At 47.7% G+C, this 20,719-nt stretch overlaps 1 protein-coding gene across 4 annotated transcripts in view; it reads right to left on the bottom strand.

The window, feature by feature from the left end:
• Positions 1-1,133: 1,133 nt before the first annotated feature.
• Positions 1,134-20,719, bottom strand: part of LOC147716893 (rho GTPase-activating protein 27-like) — a 163,862-nt gene continuing 144,276 nt past the window's right edge. For all 4 annotated transcript variants that reach the window (XM_086923784.1, XM_086923786.1, XM_086923785.1 and 1 more), the window contains 3 exons: positions 16,300-16,434; positions 6,564-6,669; positions 1,134-2,661 (listed from right to left, as the gene is read on the bottom strand). In XM_086923784.1, coding sequence (XP_086779910.1) covers positions 2,484-2,661; positions 6,564-6,669; positions 16,300-16,434 — 419 coding nt within the window. In that variant the 3' untranslated portion in view covers positions 1,134-2,483. The remainder of the gene's footprint in view (positions 2,662-6,563; positions 6,670-16,299; positions 16,435-20,719) is intronic.

Below are 20,719 nucleotides of genomic sequence, written 5' to 3'. Positions count from 1 at the left end.
TTGTCTACGAGTCGACTTAGTGTAACGGATTGCCTTCGTGAGACAAACATTGAGTTAGATATTATGTTTTCTTTTTTTTGGTTTGTGACTCTGGGCGGCCTCCTTAGGATTAGGCCATGAAGAAGGAAAAGGAGGGTTCTTCAAGGTGTGGGAGTGAAGGGTTCATAGATATGGGAATGGTTAGGTGCACAGGGCGGGGAGCACTGGGTAAAAAAATCAATAAAGAATCTGCCCTCTTCGACTACATTCGGTTCCCTTATGGAAAAATCTTATGGAGTAAGAGATGAGTGCCAGTCAGAATGTACAGATTGAGTGTGTATCAGAGTTAGATAAGGGAGAGAGAAGAACCTGCAATACTTGAAGGATGCCCTGGCCCAGATCATAATTCTCCAAGAGACCCATTTGACCAGTGAGGAGATCAAAGAGATGTTTAAACCCAGAAGGTGGTTACAAAAGCTTTTATGCTCAGACTAACAATTCGCCATAAGGGGGGTAGCGATATTAGTATAGAACAACCCTCAGATCATAATAGAGAATCTCAGAGTGGACAAGGCCGGCAGATGGGTTATTGCAAAACTGAGATGTTAAAATCAATTATACACTGTGGTCGGATACTATGGCCCTAATTAAGACAACCCTGTCCATTCAGTATTCTGTTGTCAGCACTCCTAAATTTCCATGATCCCATTATTCTAACCGGGGATTTTAATGTGGTGCTCGACGAGAACCTGGACCGCCTTTCTAAAAGTAGAGCTGTAGTAAATAACAAGATGCAGTTCTTGATAAAAACAACATTTTAGAACCACTCCCTTTATCTCAGCCTTGTTTGACGGATCAACCCCAAAACATTTCAGGAAGGAGCTGAGGTAGATCAACTTTTTTTGAGACATTTTCTTGAAACTTCATCAAATGGCACCAAAGTTATTAGCAAAAAAAGAAACACTCGCTCTATGGAAAAGTTGACTGAAACATACAATGTGACTGTTACGGGGTTACATATATTATCCCTCCCCCTTTTTTTGACTCACCAAATATTACAGAAAAAACATGTACCCTTTGCAAATATTTGAATGTCACTAATAGCATTAGTATGTGAAATTTCTTATTTATATTGAAACAAGTTAATGCAGATCGCAGTTATGTCACGTTTTAATTGCAGCTTAACTGTCACAAAATGGGTAAAAGAAGGAAATCATTTACCGCTTTTTTTTTAAATAGATAATGCAGTAGCTTTAATTTTTGTTCAGTGCCACAACTGAGTAACTTGTTGTAAAACAGCTTTACGCAGTCCTGCTGCTTCTCAGTCACTCTGTTCAACAAAATCTTTTATAAAGTCCAGATAGATTTCTCTTGATTTGGAGTAATCCTTCGTTGGTACAAACACCATTTGATTTCTTTAAACATGTACTTAAATAAAAAAAAGGGCAACCCATAAAACAATCTCTTCGTATGATATCACTGTTCAGCATTGAGGTGGACCAAATCTTGACTGGGGTTACAGAAGTGACACATATGGGAAGGAAAACTGTCAAATGTCCATTTTCTATCTAAAATAATGGGCATCATGGAAGCACTATGGATTAAGCGAACTGAAGACCGTATGCAGCACAATAATTTTTCTTCTGCAGCGTATGCTCTAAAATGGATGTATTGCATATTTTCCAAACAAATTCCCTAGATTCTTTTGCGACTCCTTTCATTATTACTTCATCTATATGGAAGGTTAGATTTGGATTGAATTCCACAATGTTTATCATGCCATGTTTTAGAGATGAGCCAGTGAAGAAGCAAATTGCCAGAAAACATGAATTGGATATACGCTGAGTTGAGTGTTGATGAAAATCGCTTTTTGGTCGAACACTCTCCACAGTGGTTGCAAGTATAGTCTCGGAAAAAGTAAATATTCTTCCTTATGCTCTTTTCCAATGAGAGAATTCAAAAGAACCTAAGTTGAGGGCTACATGCTTAGAAAGTAAACGAGACCAGCACAATTCCTTAGTTTGGCACAGCTTAAACCCACATTCTGAATACTGACATTAAGTGGTCATAATAAGTGTACAACAGAGCAAACAAATCTTTTGGGAAAAACCTTCCCTGAAATACAGAGAAGGAAAGGAAAATATTTTACAAAAGTGCATAAAATGCATATCATCAAAAGTTAGTGCAATAAACTGACTGGCAATGTAATGCAAGTTACTTCAACATCCAGTTCACTCACAATGCTTTTTTATAATGTATCTCACATCCAACCACTTTTAAAGCACCCTACAAAGAGATTCATTGATCTGATTGCCAGACTTTTCCTCTTATATACAAATAAATTGCGTATTGGCTAAAATACACAGCAACACAAAGCAATCAATTTCTCACTCACTGTGGTATTCATTTATATAATATACAATATATATACTATGACTCTCTCAGGCGAACCTGCGCCTTCATGTGGTTGTATTTGAAGTTGGGATCAAAAGACCATTATAGACTCAGCTCTCAGCAAATATGTAATTGCAATTACTCAAAATCTGTTCCACAATTTGGTTCTGAAACACCATGTGTAACGCAATGTTTCCCATTTCCATTTCTTTCTTCAGGAGCGTTGGGCCGAATACGATTGCAACACTTTTTACAGACATTCGGTTTTCATCACGCCTCTCAATGATTCTGGATAAGAAGAAACAAAAAGGGCTGTAATAAGAGGACAGTTTTGCATCTGTGACTTAATTTTCAAACCACATGCCCAAGTGTCTGTAGAAATGTGTGAGTGAGACTGTTTTGGGCATCAATTCCTTTGGTTGTGAATTTATAACATCTGTGTCTCTTCAACAAAAATGTATTAGGGGCAAATTTGCAAATGGTAGCCTGCCCATTAATTAACTCAAAAGATAGGTTCATTCAACTGTGTGAGAGCTTAGTGTTAGAATTACAGGATCTTATAAATATTCAAGTGTAGATCAGGACATCAAACAAAATACGTTATTGACTGTGTATCACAATTGGTAAACTGAAGACCACAGAGGACCCAAATTATCTTATTTTGGAAATCCTCAAGATAATGTGGACTTTTTATGAGTAGGTCAAGATAAATTGGTTTGTTGTAAAAGACAGAAAATTATAGCTACTTAAATTTTAGTGATTTTGTCTTTGGTGAAGAGAAAGAATTCTGGAAAGTCAGTGACTGGCTCAAATTGATTTCAGAACATTGGCTCTCTGTCCAGTATGACACTCATGTTTCCCACCTTCTTTACCTGAGTGAGAAGATGACCCAAGTGATCAGGTCATGTATGAGGGGAATTAATTTTAGGGTGCCCCAGTAATTTGAAACAAGCAATGGTCTTCTTGTAAATATTGTTGTAATTTGTCTCGGATCCAAGTCTGCTTGTGTTCCAGTAACGTTTTTAAATTGTGCAACCCTCCAAGGCAACGATCCGCAGATGGGAGTGGGCCTTATCAAAGGTGGGTTGTGACAATGGGAATCAAAGCAATTATTTACTAAGGATCTTAGGATTGTTCAAAAGAAGTGGAGAGAGGGATATCATGAAGGATCTCCATAGTATATCTTCCTTCTTTCATACAAGTAGGATTGCCTGTTCACCTATTGTCCAATGTGAGACAACAAGAATGTATCCAACCCCAGACAAAAACTGTAAACTACACACCATGCACCATCCATTCAAGAATGACTTTATGGTCAACCATGCAGAACGCTATCAGCAAGGCAAACAGGATGAATGTCAGGTGCCTTTTATTAAGAATGTCATTCAGAGGTTGACTTATTAGAGCTGTTGGAATTTTTGGCAAGTTTTTCTTTCCATGAACTTTGACAAGAAAGGGTCAGTAATGAGAGGGGTAATGTATGTCTAAATACGTCTTTTTTGATATGACAGTAGCTTCTTTTAAAAGCAAAAGGATTTCCAATCACATTTTCAGACTAATTTTGTTTGTATGTACAATCTGTTATCAATCGGATATGATTTGGATTTTCCTTTTTCACACACATAATATGGTCTTAAGGCAACATAAGTTGAACACCTCACATAATGGGAGCAGAACTCAGCTTGGAAGAACCCATGGAATGTGTTTACATAACAGGTGAATAATGATCCCATGAGATGAAGGATGGAAAATAATCAGAATTATTGACAGTATGAGCTCTCAGCGCAGAGATCCAAAGAACATCGGATCTTCAGGTAAACTGAAACTCAGAACACACTGCACTTCTACGGTAAACAACATTCTAAGATAAACATTACACGAGCACCAACAGAAGGCATGAAATGCAGGCATACATGTAAGTAGGGCATGAGGGACAGACAAATGAGGACTAGGTTAGAGGGCCGACATGAAGATTATACAAAACAAAACACAGTTCCCTAAACTGAAACAGTTTGCTAGACTTGTTTTTGAGCAAACAGACTTAAATGTATGTGAACAAAGTGAATGATTATGTTGTCTCCGATTTGAGACTTGTCAATGTGGATAACAATATTTTAAGAGTTCTCTAGCATTGCCTTCTACTTCTTTATTTGTTGTCGTGATGCAGTTTTTTTGTATGGTGAAGTGCGGACGTATCCCTTCTTATTGATTTTGCATGTGATGTTTTTTCATCTGTGTTATTGCACTAGGCAGCCTTCTTGTTGAACATTTAGCTGGATGGGGTTGTTTCATTTAAAAGGAAGAAAGATTTTTATCATGGGTACTGAAGGGTTAAGTGTGCTCTGCAGCATTCAACAGATCGGAAAAATGTTGCTAAGTATTGGGAAACCAAACCAAGTCAAGTCTTGCGTTGGTGGGTGATGTTGAGTCTGGTTAGGGGAAGGCCAGACCAGGAGAGGTTTAGAATTTTATAACACGGCATTGTTATTATTTAAAGTCAAAGGTGATGTAAAATGTCTGGCTGGCCTTCAGTGAGGCATTGACATTTTGGATAAATAAGAGGTTGTCACATCACTGAGTTTAGATGGAAGGTGGCTGTCGTATCCTTCCAAAAGGATATTATAGTACTTTATGACAGCTAGGATAGTGGTTTCATTACGAGATTAAGGCAGAGGGATTTAAAGTTTTTAAAAATGTCTTAAAGTGGCAGATTACAACTAAAAATGTATTTTGTTCAACAGAGCAATTGCATTTAAAGATTTCAAACGTGACAACTTGGCCATTCTATGGTGGTGAAGGGCAGATATACAATCCAAATGCAAATCCATGTATTTAGCACCCAACTCCAAAAGTATTAGGGCACTTGTGTCTACTTCGAGCTTAGCTTCTAAAGGCTACTGAGACTAGGCCAGAAAGGGTTTTCAGTGCTTTCTTGAAAGATACTCAGTTGGCAGTCTCAGATGAAGGGGCACAGCCCAGATGTAGCATCGTTGTTTCACAAGTTCTTTTACCAATGCACCTCTTGACAAGGGCAATGATGGTTTAGGGTGATGCCAGCTTTTGCCAGGCCAAAAACCAGATGGTACTAATCCAAGACTTTTGGTCAACAAAGTACAGGATTTGTGGATTTCTGAAAAGTACTCTTCCAAAACACTAACAGAGTATAGGAGTTAGGGGCTCAAATGTGGCTCTACTCGAAACTACTCTGGTCACAAAATTCGATACTATCTGTATCCTTTGATCAAAAGATAGTAGCTTTGACTGTCTTGATGATGCCAATATCAACCTTATTGATGAAGTGTCTTATAGGCGGGGTCAACACTTTATAAGACGTGCTGTTTTCCAACCACCATGAGTTCAGTAGAAGTAGATGTATCACTTTAAATCTTTTCTTTGTGAATACAGCCCACAAATGATTGTTTCTCCAAGGGAGAAATTAGAGATCAAAGGAAAGACATAGGTTATTGCTTTTTACCACGCTGAAGTAAAAAGACACCTGGAAATATTTAGACTTAGAATACCCAGTGTGGATCGAGTGAGCTGAAGGCCCATGGGGTGGAGTTAAGGGTGAACAGTGCACTAGGAGTGGAGCTAGACTCATATGCAAAATAAACTTCACAGAACTATTTTAAATGTATTGCATTTTCATCATGTCTGCCCTTCACTTACCTGTTTCTTGCTCATGGTCATACCTTTTCTCCTACTTTATGTTTCCTAAGTAGAGTGTGACAAACTGACCATCTCTCAAAAAGAGCTGGAATCTTGTGTGGCTTGAGAAGAGATTTAGAAACATATTTGAGCGCTCCCTATACCAATATAACTTTTGTGATGCCATTTTCTGCAATACATTGTGTCTTTTTAGAGGTGATACTTTTACCTAATAACTAATCTGAACATATGTAGATGAATAAGAGGTTTTCATCTCTATCACAAAATAACATGCATTCTGTGCATCTTATGAATGATTTGGGGACTTCTGGTATTCTTTCATAGTCCGTGTGCTCCAGGATGTCATATTCGTGACATCAGAAACGTCTTGACTTTTATCACTAATGGGTTTTTCAAAAATCAGACATAAAGTGGTCAAAAGCACCCTTTATTACATTTAGGAGTTACCTTCCTATGTTAACCCAGAACTAAATTTGTGGCGCTCAGATTTGCCCAGGCAACGGAGCTGCTCTCGGTCTCACCTGCACAGATGCTGAAAGAGAGCCTTCATGGTTTCATGGTTGGGCGGAGGCAAAGACTGCACCAATTCTTTCAGGTACTCCACTTGCGCCTTGGGGTCCGACATTTCTACAACACAAGAAGACTAAGATTACAGTTCATAGTCACACATTACAACAGTTTTGAACATGTTAAAATGCTGAAATAGTGATGCTGTGTCAGAATTTTATAAATTTATACTCCAGCTCAGTGTAAAGGTTTGTGTGGGTGTGAATGAGTGAATGGGAAAGAGACGTTTCACAAGAAAATGCAGAAATTCCATTGGAACATTAATGAACCAGGATTCTTTCTAGGAATCCCTGTGAATGGCAGAAAAAAGAAACACAGACAAAGTCATGTAGGTGGTAACAAAATGACCACCAATTGCTGTGTTTCCAATATGCAGTACTTAATTTACAAAAGAATAATTTCCGGGCCCTAGTTTTTTGCTCAGAACGCCACGGCCAGTGCTATTGAATATCGGCATGTCGAACACCAAAACTACGTAGTCTTGAATCCCCCTCATGCCTCCAATTCTCCACCAGAAACCCCATTGCCCTTTATTGCACTCTTGCAGGTTCTTTTTCATCCTGCCTCTCTCTATCAATTCTTCCCTTCCTTCTCTTCCTTCTTCTTTCCTACTTTTGTGTTCGTCTCTTTCTTGCTCTGGATCAAAATCTGATAAGGAAAAATAAATACAGGTGGGCCCTATCTGCAACACCAGCTCGCCTCGGCACGTCTGATCCTCGACATCCCCCGCCGCAGCCATATCACCCCCCACCTGAGAGACCTACACTGGCTCCCCGTCAACAAGAGAATACCCTTCAAGCTCCTCATCCACACACACAAAGCCCTCCACGACACTGGCCCAGCATAACTCAGACGACTCAGCTTCTACACCCCCACCTGCAAGCTCCGCTCTGCTGACCTCGCCCTCGCCCCTGTCCCCTGCATCCGAAGAACAACAGCCGGAGGCAGATCCTTCTCCCACCTTGCCGCCAAGACCTGGAAAACCCTCCCCACCAACCGAGGCAGACCCAAGACCTACTGGCCTTCAGAAGACTACTCAAGACCTGGCTCTTTGATCAGTAGCAGCGTCCCCCCCCCCCCCCAGCGCCTTGAGACCCTCACAGGTATATAGTGCGCTTTACAAGTGTCCTGATTGATTGATTGAACTTAGGTACTGGCAATGTGTAAGCTAAGCAACCACTGCAAGTTTTATAAAAAACAGGGGAAAAAGAAGGTGTATTTTTCCATATGTAGCATTAACAATACTAGTTTTATCGCATACTGTACCTTGCACACACATTTTTACTCCCGTTGAAAAACATGGAATGTGAATGGTGTAAACTCTTCCCAAAGGGGTAGGGTGCTAAAAGATGTATTGACTTTAAAACCAGACAGAATCTGAATTCAAGAAACACACATGTGATTAAAGAACACAGGGTACTGAACCAACTTAGACTGAATTGGTGGCAGCCTCTATACAACAGGTTTCTAGATGAGGGCTGACTATTCACTAATTGGCCCAAATAACGAAGATTTGGTGAAATGGGTTACGGCAGTATTTCTCAAACTGTGGGTTGCGAATCGATTTTTTTGTGAGTCGCTGAAAGTCCAGGCAATACATACATTGAATGAGTAATACGCTTATTTAATGCTGTGAGTTAAATACTGTTCAAATCAGAGTGGTTAATTCAGATTAAGTTTCCAGGTGCTCACATTTTGAATATACCAGTATTTTCAACATGATAAAAAATGTGGGTGGAGGGGCGTGGCTTGGGCGCCGATGGCGATGGTCGCCTGAGAGCTCGGCTCCGGGACTGAGCCCGGGATTATCCTGTAAATCGGAGGCCGTGGGGCACCCTAACCCCCGCAAACTGTTGATCGGATCGACTGGGACCTGCCGGGGCACCTGGTGCGGCCCGAACATGAGGTGATCCGGCGGAAAATCGAAGTTGGTGGATCCGCGGAGTGCGACCCAACATGGCGCCCGGACCTCATTGTCCCCTTGGACGGGACCATTGAACTGGAGGAGCATCGCTAGCTACAGCGCACCCTCCACCTTTTCGTCTCCCTGCGATATGAGGGTCTGGGTACGGATCTGATTGGACTCTGGCAACGGGGAACGCGCCTGGAGGGTCGGATGCCCTCACTATAGGGGACCTCGACACACGGACGCCTGGAGGCCCTGGCCGCGGCACCGACCCCCCTAGGCCGCATTTGACTGCATCTCCCCGATCGACCCACTTCCATGGGAGGCACTGCCCCTTGGCGCCACAAAATCTCCGGTGGTGTTGGTGACCCTCGCTCCGGGTCCTCATTAGCCAGGCGGGCCTGCCCGACCTGGCGCCGATTGTCTCCGCCTCCTCCTCAGTGCCCTCCGACGGCGTGGTGGTGGCGCGGGCCGAGACTGAGGAGGCCCGACAGGCCCTGGAGACGGGGATCGCCGGCCCTCGACCCGAAGACCAATAGCCGGGACAGACATAGCCGAAGCCTGCACTCGGTGGCGCCTCTGGCTGGGTCCACACAGTGTGATTCCCGCGACATGGGGAAACCAAGGGGAGCCAAGGGGACTACCCCAGCCGCATCAGACTCGGAGACACCGGACAAAGAGGAACGTAGAGACCCGGAGAGTTCTGGTGGCGCACCATTGCAACAACAATTTGACCGTGTCCTAGAGGCGATTGCGACCACACGCTCGGCCCTCCAGCAGGACATTGCTCAGGTGGCGACGAGCCTGGGCCTCCTTAGAGCGGATCATGGCAAGCTTTCGGATAGGGTCAAGGAAGTGGAGGGCTCGGTAAAAACCTTGGAGCCGGCGCAGCGCACCCTGGCCGCGACAATGAAGGATGCCCTATCCCGGATTACTGCTCTGGAGCAGCGAGCGGAGGATGCAGAAGGCCGTAACAGGCGAAACAACATTCGAGTTGTGGGCCTGCCGGAGAAGATTGAGGATGGCGACATGGTGGCCTACTTGGAAGCATGGCTCCGAGACACGGTGGCCCCGGAGGGTCTATCCTCCTTCTACACCCTGGAGCGAGCGCATAGAGTTCCAACGAGACCTCCGCAGCAGGGCCGAGCCCCGCGACCGGTGGTGGCACGGTTATTGCACTTTCGGGACAGAGACCTCATCCTCAATGCCGCCAGACATAATGGCCCATTCAAGGTGGCGAACAGCCAGGTGAACATCTTCCCGGACTACACCTATGAGACCCAACGCAGACGGTTCTCGTTCTTGGCGGTCAAACGCGAGCTCCGGAGCGAGGGCATCCAATACTCGCTCCTATTTCCTGCAAGGCTCCGCATCATTGTTGATGACAAGGCTCAATTTTTTGATACCCCGGAGGATGTCTGTAACTGGCTTGAACTGTATAGAGCCGGGAAAGATGGCTTTGGCTCCTCATCTCAGCTGGCGGTGGAGCCGGGTCAGAGACGGCGGTCCAAGAGGATTCAGAGTCGCCGTGGCCGGTCGGGAGGACCCTCAACTGCGGAGACATCGACGGAGCGGAAGGGAGTGTTGGAGGCGTTATCTGCGTTGTCTGGCTCACGGGACGGCATCATTAAAGAGGAAGCGGACCCTGGCGACGAGGGGGAGCCAACGGACTCGGAGGAGTCGGTGACTGATAGCGTCCACACGCCGGTGATCACACCGAAATCGGTTGAGGACCTTCTGGATGGACGGGGTTGATGGGGTGAGCTGCATCCGTTTGGGTGGGGGCCCGAAGCGGGGGTGGCGGGGACCGACGATTGATCATGATTCCCGGGGAGGTGGGGGTGGGGTGCCTTGCTCGTGCCCTGAGGGTTTCCTGTACTGTTTTGGGCTTGCTTTAGTCCTGGTAGCCAGAGCATCGAGGGCCCACTGCCAATGCCCAGCCCGCACCTGGCCCTTAAGGCCTTCCTACGGTGGCGACCGCAGGATTAGTCGGGGACAGGGGTTTTTTTGAGGGTATGGTTTGGATGGGAACTAGATGGTGCTATTTGGGTCCTGTTCTGGGGAGGGTGGGCAGGGGTTTGGGTCGAATGGGGGTTGTTGAGTTTTGGTTGGGGAAAATGGCCGCCATCAGTGCTGGGTTGATTGATGTTCTTTCTTTGTCGGGACCCGGATGGGGAGACTTTGCACGAACAATATGGGACAATGGCTGATGTTGCTAATGTGAAATGTATTACTTGGAATGTGCGGGGGCTTCACACCATGTCTAGACGTCATAAAGCGCACGCTTATTTAGTGCGTAGAGGGGTACAAATGGCGCTGCTGCAGGAGACCCATCTGAACAAGGCGGAAGGGGCGGCGCTGCAGCGTAGGTGGAGAGGGCAGGTCTTTTGCACTTCGTACTCCGCGTATGCCAGGGGGGTGCTGATTTGGATTAGGGCTGGGGTTCCCTTCCGGGTCACGAAGTCAGTGGTGGACCCGGAGGGGCGCTATGTGGCCATTTCGGGCACTCTGGGGGGGGAGGGCCCTGAACGTTTGCTGTGTTTACGCACCCAATGTGGACCAGATTGCCTTCTTTTCCAGGTTATCGGGCTCGTTGGCCCACTTCTTCTCCCGGCCCCTCCTGCTCGGTGGAGATTTCAATTCAGTAGTGGATGTGGAAACTGACCGCTCGCATCCGCCCCTCCCTGACTCTCCGGTTCGCCGTGTGGCTAAAGGTCGTAGGGACTGGCAGACGCACTGGGGTCTAACGGATATTTGGAGGGCGCAACACCCCGACGTGAGAGACTATTCCTACTTCTCGGGACTGTACGAGTTACACGTTAGACTGGACGGATTTCTTGGCTCGACTGAACTGGTTTCAGCGGCGATCCGATCTGAATATTTAACCAGGACCATCTCAGATCATAACCCCCTCCTGATGGACCTTCGCTGGTTCCCTGGGGTGCCTGCGGTGCCCACCTGGAAGTTGCGTCCTGAGATCCTTGAGGACAGTGTCTTCAAAGCGGACCTAGGAGATAGGATCTCGGAATACTTCGCGTCCAACAGGGGCACTGCGAGCTCGAGGGCGCTGGAATGGGATGCTTTTAAGGTGGTAGTGAGGGGTTACTGCATCTCCAAGAAGGTAGGCATGAGGCGAGTTATCCTTGACGACTTAGATACTGCGGATCGGAAACTCCGTGAGTTGGAACTCCGCCGCCCCGGGCGCCCTGAACTCCAGGAGCGCACGGTAGAGGTGAAAGAAGCGGTGGCGGCGGAGGTCGAACGGCTGCGCTGTTTCGACTACAAGGCCTATACGGTTAGGTCCCTTGCAGAGGGGGATAGGTCGAGCGCACTGCTGGCATGGCTAGCTAACCCTACGCGCCAGACCTCACTGACGACGTCCATGCGCATGGCGGACGGAACCGAAGTGCACACTCAGCCTGAGATTCTGAGCTGTTACCTGCACTACTACGAACGCTTATACCGCAGTCGTTCTGCCAGGGACCCTGACCTGCTTGATGATTATCTATGACCCCTGGAGCTCCCGACAGTGGAGCCGGACGTAGCGAAAGCCCTGGGGTCTGACATTGAACTGGGGGAGATCCGCAGCGCCATTAAAAAGATGGCGAGGAACAAGACCCCGGGCCTAGACGGCCTTCCTGTTGAATTTTATGCAGCTTACGTTGATCTCCTAGCACCAAGGTTATTGATAGTGTACAGAGAGGCGAAGAGGCTTGGTCGGCTCCCCGGCTCGATGTGCGAGGCCTTAGTGGTTCCCCTTCTCAAGCCGGGAAGGGACTCATCCGACCCGGCGTCCTACCGTCCTTTATCAATGCTGACGGTCGACTATAAAATACTGAGCAGCATCTTGGCTTCGAGGTTGCTAGGTCACATGGGCGCCCTGGTACACGAAGACCAGGCTGGATTCATCCCCAAGCGAAACACGACCATGAACATCCGTAGGTTGTTCCGCTTGCTGGGAGAACCGCTCGTGGACGCCCCGTGCCCGGTGGTTCTATCGGTAGATTTGGAGAAGGCCTTTGACAGCCTCGAATGGGACTACCTGCGCACTGTGTTACTGTGGTTCGGCCTCGGCGAGGGTTTCATCAGGTGGACAACGGTCCTCTACGCCTCGGCATCGGCCAGGGTTCGGGCAGGCCCGCTGGTTTCCTCACAATACCCGGTGGAGAGAGGCACGAGACAGGGTTGTTCGTTATCCCCGCTTCTCTTTGCGTTGGCGGTGGAACCACTGGCGTTGCTACTCCGGTCGGGAGCCCATTACAATGGCCTGTGGACACCTTCGGGCCCACACTACATTTCGCTGTACGCCGATGACCTGTTGCTCTTCCTTGAGAACCCGGTTGCTGCCCTGCAGGGGGCTGAGACGGCGCTCACGGCGTTTGGGGAGGTCTCGGGCCTTCGAGTAAACTGGGCTAAGACCTGTCTTTTCCCGGTTCGCAGAGGCACGCTCAGCCCTGTTATTGGTAGAGAGATTAGATGGGAACCTGACTGCTTTAAATACCTGGGGGTGTACGTCTACCATGAACCAGCTGACCTCCTGGATGGGAACATTGCTCGCAGCACCCGAGCGCTACGGGGTAGTATGGATTTCTGGGCTACGCTACCGCTCTCGGTGGCAGGGCGGATCGCTTTGCTCAAAATGGTGGCGCTCCCCCGGTTACTGTATTATTTCCGAGCACTACCGATCTGGGTCCCGCCGGCCACATTTAGACTCTTACGGTCGATGATGGTCGGATTCCTCTGGGGCTCGGGCCGCCGAAGAGTGGCCCTCAAGACCCTGATGAGGCCGAAAGCCGAGGGGGGGCTTGCGGTGCCGGACTTCGAAAAGTACTACCTGGCGGCGCAACTGCAGACCCTCACCCAGGAGATCGCATGGGAATTCCGGGGCCCAGAGAACAGGAGAGGCACGGGGATGGCCAGACATGTTCTCTCCTTCATAGCGCTGCAACAGCGTTTGGCCTTACAGGACTTATCGCTGGAGGAGAAGACCATTCGCCTGTGTTGGAACAGAGTCCACGCCCGGGGCCAACTGCGAACACCGTATGCGCCCGAAATACCTTTGGGCATGTTGACGGCTTTGCCCCATGGCGGTGACTGGTCGCGGTTGGCGGACTGGGAGGACGCGGGCCTACAATTGGTAGGGGATCTCTACGAGGACGGGGCGCTTTTGCCCTTTCAGGAGCTCATCGACCGCTTCGAGGTTCCTCGCGGCGACTTCTGTTGCACTCGGCCCTGGTCCGAGCGATCCAGGCGCACTGGAAGCACGGGCAAGAGGAACCCCCTACGTCTTCGATGTGCCAATACGTCATGATGTCTGCTGGTACGGTGAAGGCGGTCACTTGCCTCTACGGTAGACTAATCAATGAGGGGCTGGCCCCCCTCACTACTTTGAGAACCCGTTGGGAGGAGGACATAGGTAAGGAAATCCCGGAGACGACCTGGTCCCAACTCGTGCGGCGAGCCTGGAAGGGCACGCGCCACGCCCGCTTTCAATTGGTCCACTACTACGTACTCCATAGGGCATATCTGACCCCGGCGAAAATCCAACAGTATTTTGCTACGGGCTCTGCGGACTGCCCCAGATGCCAGGCGCCGGAGGCAGACCTCCTCCACATGTTGTGGTCCTGCCCAGGTTTGTCCTCCTACTGGACGGAAGTGGGGAAGACCCTGGAGGAGGTAACAGGGAGATCCTTATCGGTTGATGCAGCAGTGGGACTCTTGCACTGGTTTCCACATACCCCCAAAAATAAAATTACTAGTAAATTCGTGGATTTGGGGCTTCTCCTCACCAAACGAGAGGTGACTAGGAACTGGAAGGCACGGGCTGGTCCGACGGGGGGCCGATGGCACAGCGAACTCTTGAAATGGGCAGCGGGAGAGAGCACGCTGAGGTACCAGTTAGCTAGGAGACAGCATAACGAGAAAGCGCAGGAGGCAGCGCTGGAGTGGGAGACATTGGTACAGGCTCTAAGGGATTATTGCGCCCCCAGCGACTCCGAAAATGAAGAAGCAGCTAGCCCCGAGTCCCGATAGGCGATTACACCTTACAGATCTGTTACTCCCCTAATGGGTCCTCTCACAGATCCTATTGCGGTTGTTACCGTGCACTGATGGCGGGGTGGGGCGGGGGTTAATTCGGTTCATAGTGTTTCGGGGGAGGGGTTTTCTTTTGGTTTTGTAGGCTTGTTTAGAAAAGCAGATGACGGACAGTGGATCATCCGGACCAGCTTCAACTTCCTGTTGAGCCCCCATTGGATTTCGCCGCCCGACCATTGGGATGTGGGCTGAATGGCTGTGTAAGGGTACATATAACTGGGGGGCGGAGGATTGCATTTCATTGATTTTGTTTGATCTATAATGCTGATCGAATATGTAACAATTTGCTAATTCCTGCAATAAAAATATATTTAAAAAAAAAAAAAAAAAAAAGATAAAAAATGTGGGTGCAAGGTACAGCATACATAAAACCGGTGTTGTTGATGCCATATATGGAAAAATACAATTCCCCCCCCCCTGTATATTTCAATTATCATAGTGCAGTGTTTCTTAAATGTGGGCACGAGACGATTTTTGGTGGATCTCAAAATGTCCAATGAATAAATAAAGTTGCATTTAAATTCGGTATTTATCTTGTCACATTTGCTGCGCTTCAAAGACAGAGGTCTAATGTCAGGCTTTGTCTTCTGCTTATGTTTTTTAACATAGGGACTGGTGTTTACATTCTCCACTCACTTTGAAATCAGAGAAAGAAAAATAAAGTAAATTATATGACAATCTTGCTTGGGGACATGAAGGGTGAAAGAAAAGGCTGCAGGATGTCTTTTTTTTTGTAATATACATAAATGCAAGAACCTATAAATGAACGGCACACATTTAGCAGTTAGGAAAGCAAAAATTACGAAACTTTTTTGTAATTCTGAAGTGTGATGGAAATAAGGATTTTAATAGGATCAGAACAAATCAAGACACTTTAAATGGGTTATCCCAGAGTGAAGAATATTGGGAGTACTTACAAAGATGGGTCTACCTGGCACACTCCTTTCATATGGAGTACATGGCCAAAATACATGTTTAACAAAGCTAGTTTAGTGAGTGGCACATTCAGTGCAGTAGCCCACTACCAGCATTTCATCTACAGGTCCTGGGTACAGGCATCACCATAAAATAGTGACTTATAAGTAAATTAAATGGACCAATCAGGTGTATACCAATTTTACCATGTTTGGAAGGGAGAGCGCAAACACTTTACTACTTGTTCTCAGGACTAAAATGTAGAATGCTAATGCCAACAAAAACAAGTTTAGCAAAAATAGGGTGTAAAGCAAAAATCTGGGGTAATACCACGTAAATGGTCATTTACTATAGATGCTGGGCACTTAAATCAATTTTCAGAGCTGTCTTATTTGAAACATTTCTTTATCAACCCCCAAACTCCATAAGTCACTTTTAGTATATATGATGTGGCCAAACACAAAAACACAAGGAACCATGTTTACTTATGACTGGCCTCTATTACACCAAACTGCACAACAAAAAAATAATACTCAGCTGTCCTGAGTTTACTGATAGAGAGCAGAAGGCAAAGTTAAAATAATTATTTTCCTGTCTCCAGAAAAGGTGAGATTAGAGGAATGACACAGATTTCATCTTCTTCCATATGAAATGCCTCACATATCTCTAAACATTGGAATAAATCAATGCATATTATTATACAGAACATTTTGTTCATTTAATCCCCTTATATGTACAATAACTTAATTATGCATTTCCCCTCTTGTTCATACTTATTGCACTGATGAATCTGTCAAAATGGCTGAAGGGAAAGAGAGGTTCTGGTAGCTCTCGGAAAAATAACTTCAGTGCTCCAGTGATAACATGGACGTCCTCCCAGCGGCCATCATCCAGGTTCAGATTCTCTTCTAGAAACCAGAAATACAAGGAGGCAAGTCAGAATGTGTATGTGTGGAAGAATATGAAATAACTTAGAGCAAGAGGGCAGAAGGAAGTAACATGAATTCTTAGATGTTGGAATCACAATATTATAGGTAGGAGAGATGCATGAACATATAGATGTAGCAGGAGAAGCGGAGATCGCGTAAACCTCTTTTCCCAGTGTGACACCAGATTAGAGGTGCTAAAACACCGAAACTATAGAATAATAGACTAGAGCTCATTAGAAACAGGGGACTTAAGGATAAAATGTTCCAATGTGATGGAAGCAAGCTGTTAAAATAGTCCTTGTCCATTGTATCCTATGTTAGGAATGAAAAGTCCCACACATATCTAACTCTGCCTCAAACATATCACCAACATGACTTTCACTCGCATGAAATGGTCTTATTGCTCCTAGAGTGTTCCAGCTGAAAATAAAATGACAGTTAATATCACCACTAGTAATTAGAAACATGTTGCATATTATATGACCAATACAGCCACTGTAAAAGACAGCAGTGGGCAGTTCATTAGGCTTTCCACCACCACACAGGTTTGGCCAGTAGGTCCCATGATTCAACCAAAGAGACTGATCATATGGAAAACCTTCATATGCCATAGCTGCTCAGGCCAGTAACACATGAAAGCACCTCCTTAAAAAAATGTTTTATTGAGTTTATAAATATAGAGAATTGAGCAACATTGTTATCCAAAAGTACCGAGGATAGCAGTGGCTGGCCAAAGCCGTGGAGAACAAAACATCTGAACTGAGTGGGGCCATTCATCGGGGAGAGACCATGAAGTGTAGTCAGGGGTAACCTTGCGGTGGTAGGGCAGTTGAAATGAAAAGGGGGCAGTCTCGAGGAGGAAAAAAAAACAGGTCTTTGTGGCGGTTCTCTACCTGTTTTATGAGAAATGGAGGGTAGGAAGGTATGTGGCATTCTGGGCTCTAGGAAAGGGAGCACAATCAAAGAGCTAATCAGGCAAATGCTTCTAATTAGGCAGCCAAATTCAAGGGGGAAGATAGTCGTTCACTATTATCTGTAGAAAGTGTGTGAAATGGGTAGCCCACTGGGGGGAGATTGGACATTTGCGGATCTCCTCTTAAGGGTGTGCCTCCTCCTCTGCCCCCCTCCCCCCCCCCCCCCAACACTTGTGCATTGCCCCATGCCAAGTAGAACTGGTGGCTCCCACCTAGTGTCAGCTTAAAATCTTAAACTTAAGAACACCTCTGGACAAGTGGAAGACAGAACAAGGACTGCACCTGCTGAACCCTGTAGAGAGAAACTTTAAGGGCTGGACATGCTACAACTTGTACCTAGAACAGAAGTGTGGTCTCCAAGGGCTAGGTGGCTAACCTTCTGTTAAGCTCTAGGAACACAAACGTATGTCTGGGCATAACTTTCGGAGTTTGCTTCCGCAGAATTCTGTGGAGTGTCAAAAAAACTCAGTGAGATTCTGCAGAACTCCGTGAGTGAAGGGAAGTGCTTGCCTACTCGTTTGTGCTGTTTTTTTACAGGCAAGTAGCGCGATCTGTACCTTTGCACTGAAAAATCAGTGCAAATGACCGGTCTGCATGGGCACAGCCATTTTGTTTCACCTGCTTTCTGTTTGCCATTGAAGGGTAAGTGCATATGTAGCAGGGAGGAGTGCTAGTGCAGGAAAGAGCACACATACCTTGTACTGTTTATGTTTAAAGATGCCCAGGGCACAAGCTTCCAATGTATGACTGTCCTAATCAATCAATCAATCAATCGAGGCATTTATAAAGCGCCCTACTCACCCTGAGGGTCTCAAGGCGCTTGGGGGGGGGGGGGGGAGGGGGTCTGCTACTGCTCGAACAGCCAGGTCTTGAGCTGCTTCCTGAAGGAGAGGTGGTCCTGGGTGAGGCGAAGGTGGGTGGGGAGGGAGTTCCATGTTTTGGCGGCCAGGTAGGAGAAGGACCTTCCTCCTGTGGTGGCTCTTCGGATGCGGGGGACGGCGGCGAGGGCGTGGCTGGTCGATCGAAGTTGGCGGGTCGGAGTGTAGAAGTTGAGTCGGTTGTTGAGGTATCCTGGGCCTTGGTTGTGCAGGGCTTTGTGTGCGTGGGTGAGGAGTCGGAAAGTGATTCTCTTGTTGATCGGGAGCCAGTGCAGGTCTCTCAGGTGTTTGGAGATGTGGCTGTGTTTGGGGATGTCCAGGATGAGTCTTGCTGAGGCGTTCTGGATCCGCTGGAGTCTCTTCTGGACTTTGGCAGTGGTTCCGGCGTAGAGGGAGTTACCGTAGTCCAGCCGGCTGGTGACGAGGGCCTGGGTGACCGTCTTCCTAGTCTCGGTGGGAATCCACCGGTACATCTTCCGTAGCATGCGCAGGGTGTTGAAGCATGACGAGGAGACGGCGTTGACTTGTCTGGTCATGGAGAGGGAGGAGTCCAGGATGAAGCCCAGGTTTCGTGCGTGGTCCGTTGGTTTGGGTGCGCTGCCCAGGGCAGGGGGCCACCAGGAGTCGTCCCAGGCAGAGGGCGAAGATCCCAGGATAAGGACTTCCGTCTTGTCTGAGTTCAGTTTCAGGCGGCTGTTCATCATCCATTCGGCTAAGTCTTTCATCCCTTCGTGTAGGTTGGCTCTGGCGGTGTGGGGGTCGTTGGTGAGGGAGAGGATCAGCTGGGTTTCGTTGTCGTAAGAGATGATGTTGAGGTTGTGCTGGCGTGCGATGGCCGCAAGGGGGCTCATGTAGATATTGAAGAGGGTGGGGCTGAGCGATGAACCCTGGGGGACTCCGCAGATGACTTCGGTGGCCTCTGATTTGAACGGGGGGAGGCGGACTCTTGGTGATCCATTCTAGTGCCTTCTCTCGGATTCCGACATTGCTGAGGCGCTGTGCTAGGGTGCGGTGGCAGACAGTGTTGAATGCTGGGGAGAGGTCCAGGAGGATGAGGGCCGCTGTTTCCCCGTTGTCGAGCAGGGCTCGGATGTCAAAAGTGGCGGCAATGAGGGTGGTCTCGGTGCTGTGGTTGGCCCGGAAGCCAGACTGCGAGGGGTCGGGGGATCCATCGTCTCGAGGAAGGCGGCCAGCTGCTTGTTGACTGTCTTCTCGATGACTTTGGCCGGAAACGGGAGAAGCGAGATGGGGCGGTAGTTTTTGAGTTCGGTGGGGTCCGCTGATGGTTTCTTCAGTAGAGCGCTGAGTTCGGCGTGCTTCCAGCTCTCCGGGAAGGTTGCGGTGGCGAAGGAGGTGTTGATGATGTCCCGTAGGTGGGGTGCGATGATGGAGTCGGCCTTGTTGAAGACGTGGTGAGGGCAGGGGTCGGTTGGAGATCCGGAGTGGATGGAGTTCATCGTGCGTAGGGTTTCTTCTGTGTTGATCGGGGTCCAGGCGCGGAGGGTGGTGGTGGTGGGCGGAGCAGGTGCGGTTGTGGGGAGCGTTGACTGTGTGCTGAAGCTGTTGTGTATATCTACGATCTTGTTGTGGAAGTAGGAGGCGAGGGAGTTGCAGAGGTCTTGCGATGGGGTGATGTCGTCGTTTCCGGCGCTGGGGTTGGCGAGCTCTCTGACGATTTTGAAGAGTTCTTTGCTGTTGTGTGCGTTGTTGTCTAGTCGTTCCTTAAATGCGGTTTTCTTGGTGGTGTGGATCAGTTGGTGGTGTTTTCGGGTGGCAAGCTTGAGGGTTGTCATGTTGTCTGGTGTTGGGTCTCTGCACCAGGCTTTCTCGAGGGCTCGGCAGTTCTTCTTGGAGCTCTTGAGTTCGTCGGTGAACCATGGTGCTTTCTTACTGCCGGGTCTGCTGGGCGGGGTCCTCAGTGGGGCGAGGTCGTCCTACAGCTCAGTGACCTCCCTTACGGTGGAATGTACAGAAAGCCTGTAGATTAGCAATGCTGAACCGGACCAATACAGTTTCATGAGGTCAGGGGTGCAACAGTGAAGGCAGCTTATCTGTGCATCAGAAAAATACCAGTTCAGCTGAGCAGGTCTGAGGTAAGCTCTATGTAATAGAAAGAACTAGATGTTTTTGAATAGAGAGTTCTGGAAGACCTGCAGGCGGAACTCAAGTGCTTGCTCCCATTCCCGGTTGTGTTGTGCCCTCCTGAAGTCCTCCTCCTTTGTGTATCTCAGTGTGTTGAAGGGGATCAGGTGAAATGTCATGAATGGCCTTCTATAGCTTTGTAATGATATGACATCCATTGCACATATTACGCACGGCCTGCAATACCGGGTGAGAAAAAGGCTCCATCTCGGACATGCCCCAAAGAGTTTGGTAGGTGGCTTAAAGCTGCCGGTGAATGAGAAATTGTCC

Source organism: Lissotriton vulgaris, chromosome 5, assembly GCF_964263255.1.
Source record: "Lissotriton vulgaris chromosome 5, aLisVul1.2, whole genome shotgun sequence".
In the NCBI taxonomy this organism is placed as follows: Eukaryota; Metazoa; Chordata; class Amphibia; order Caudata; family Salamandridae; genus Lissotriton; species Lissotriton vulgaris.
Note: the sequence above shows the minus strand (reverse complement) of the source record. Positions and strands in the feature narration are given on the sequence as shown.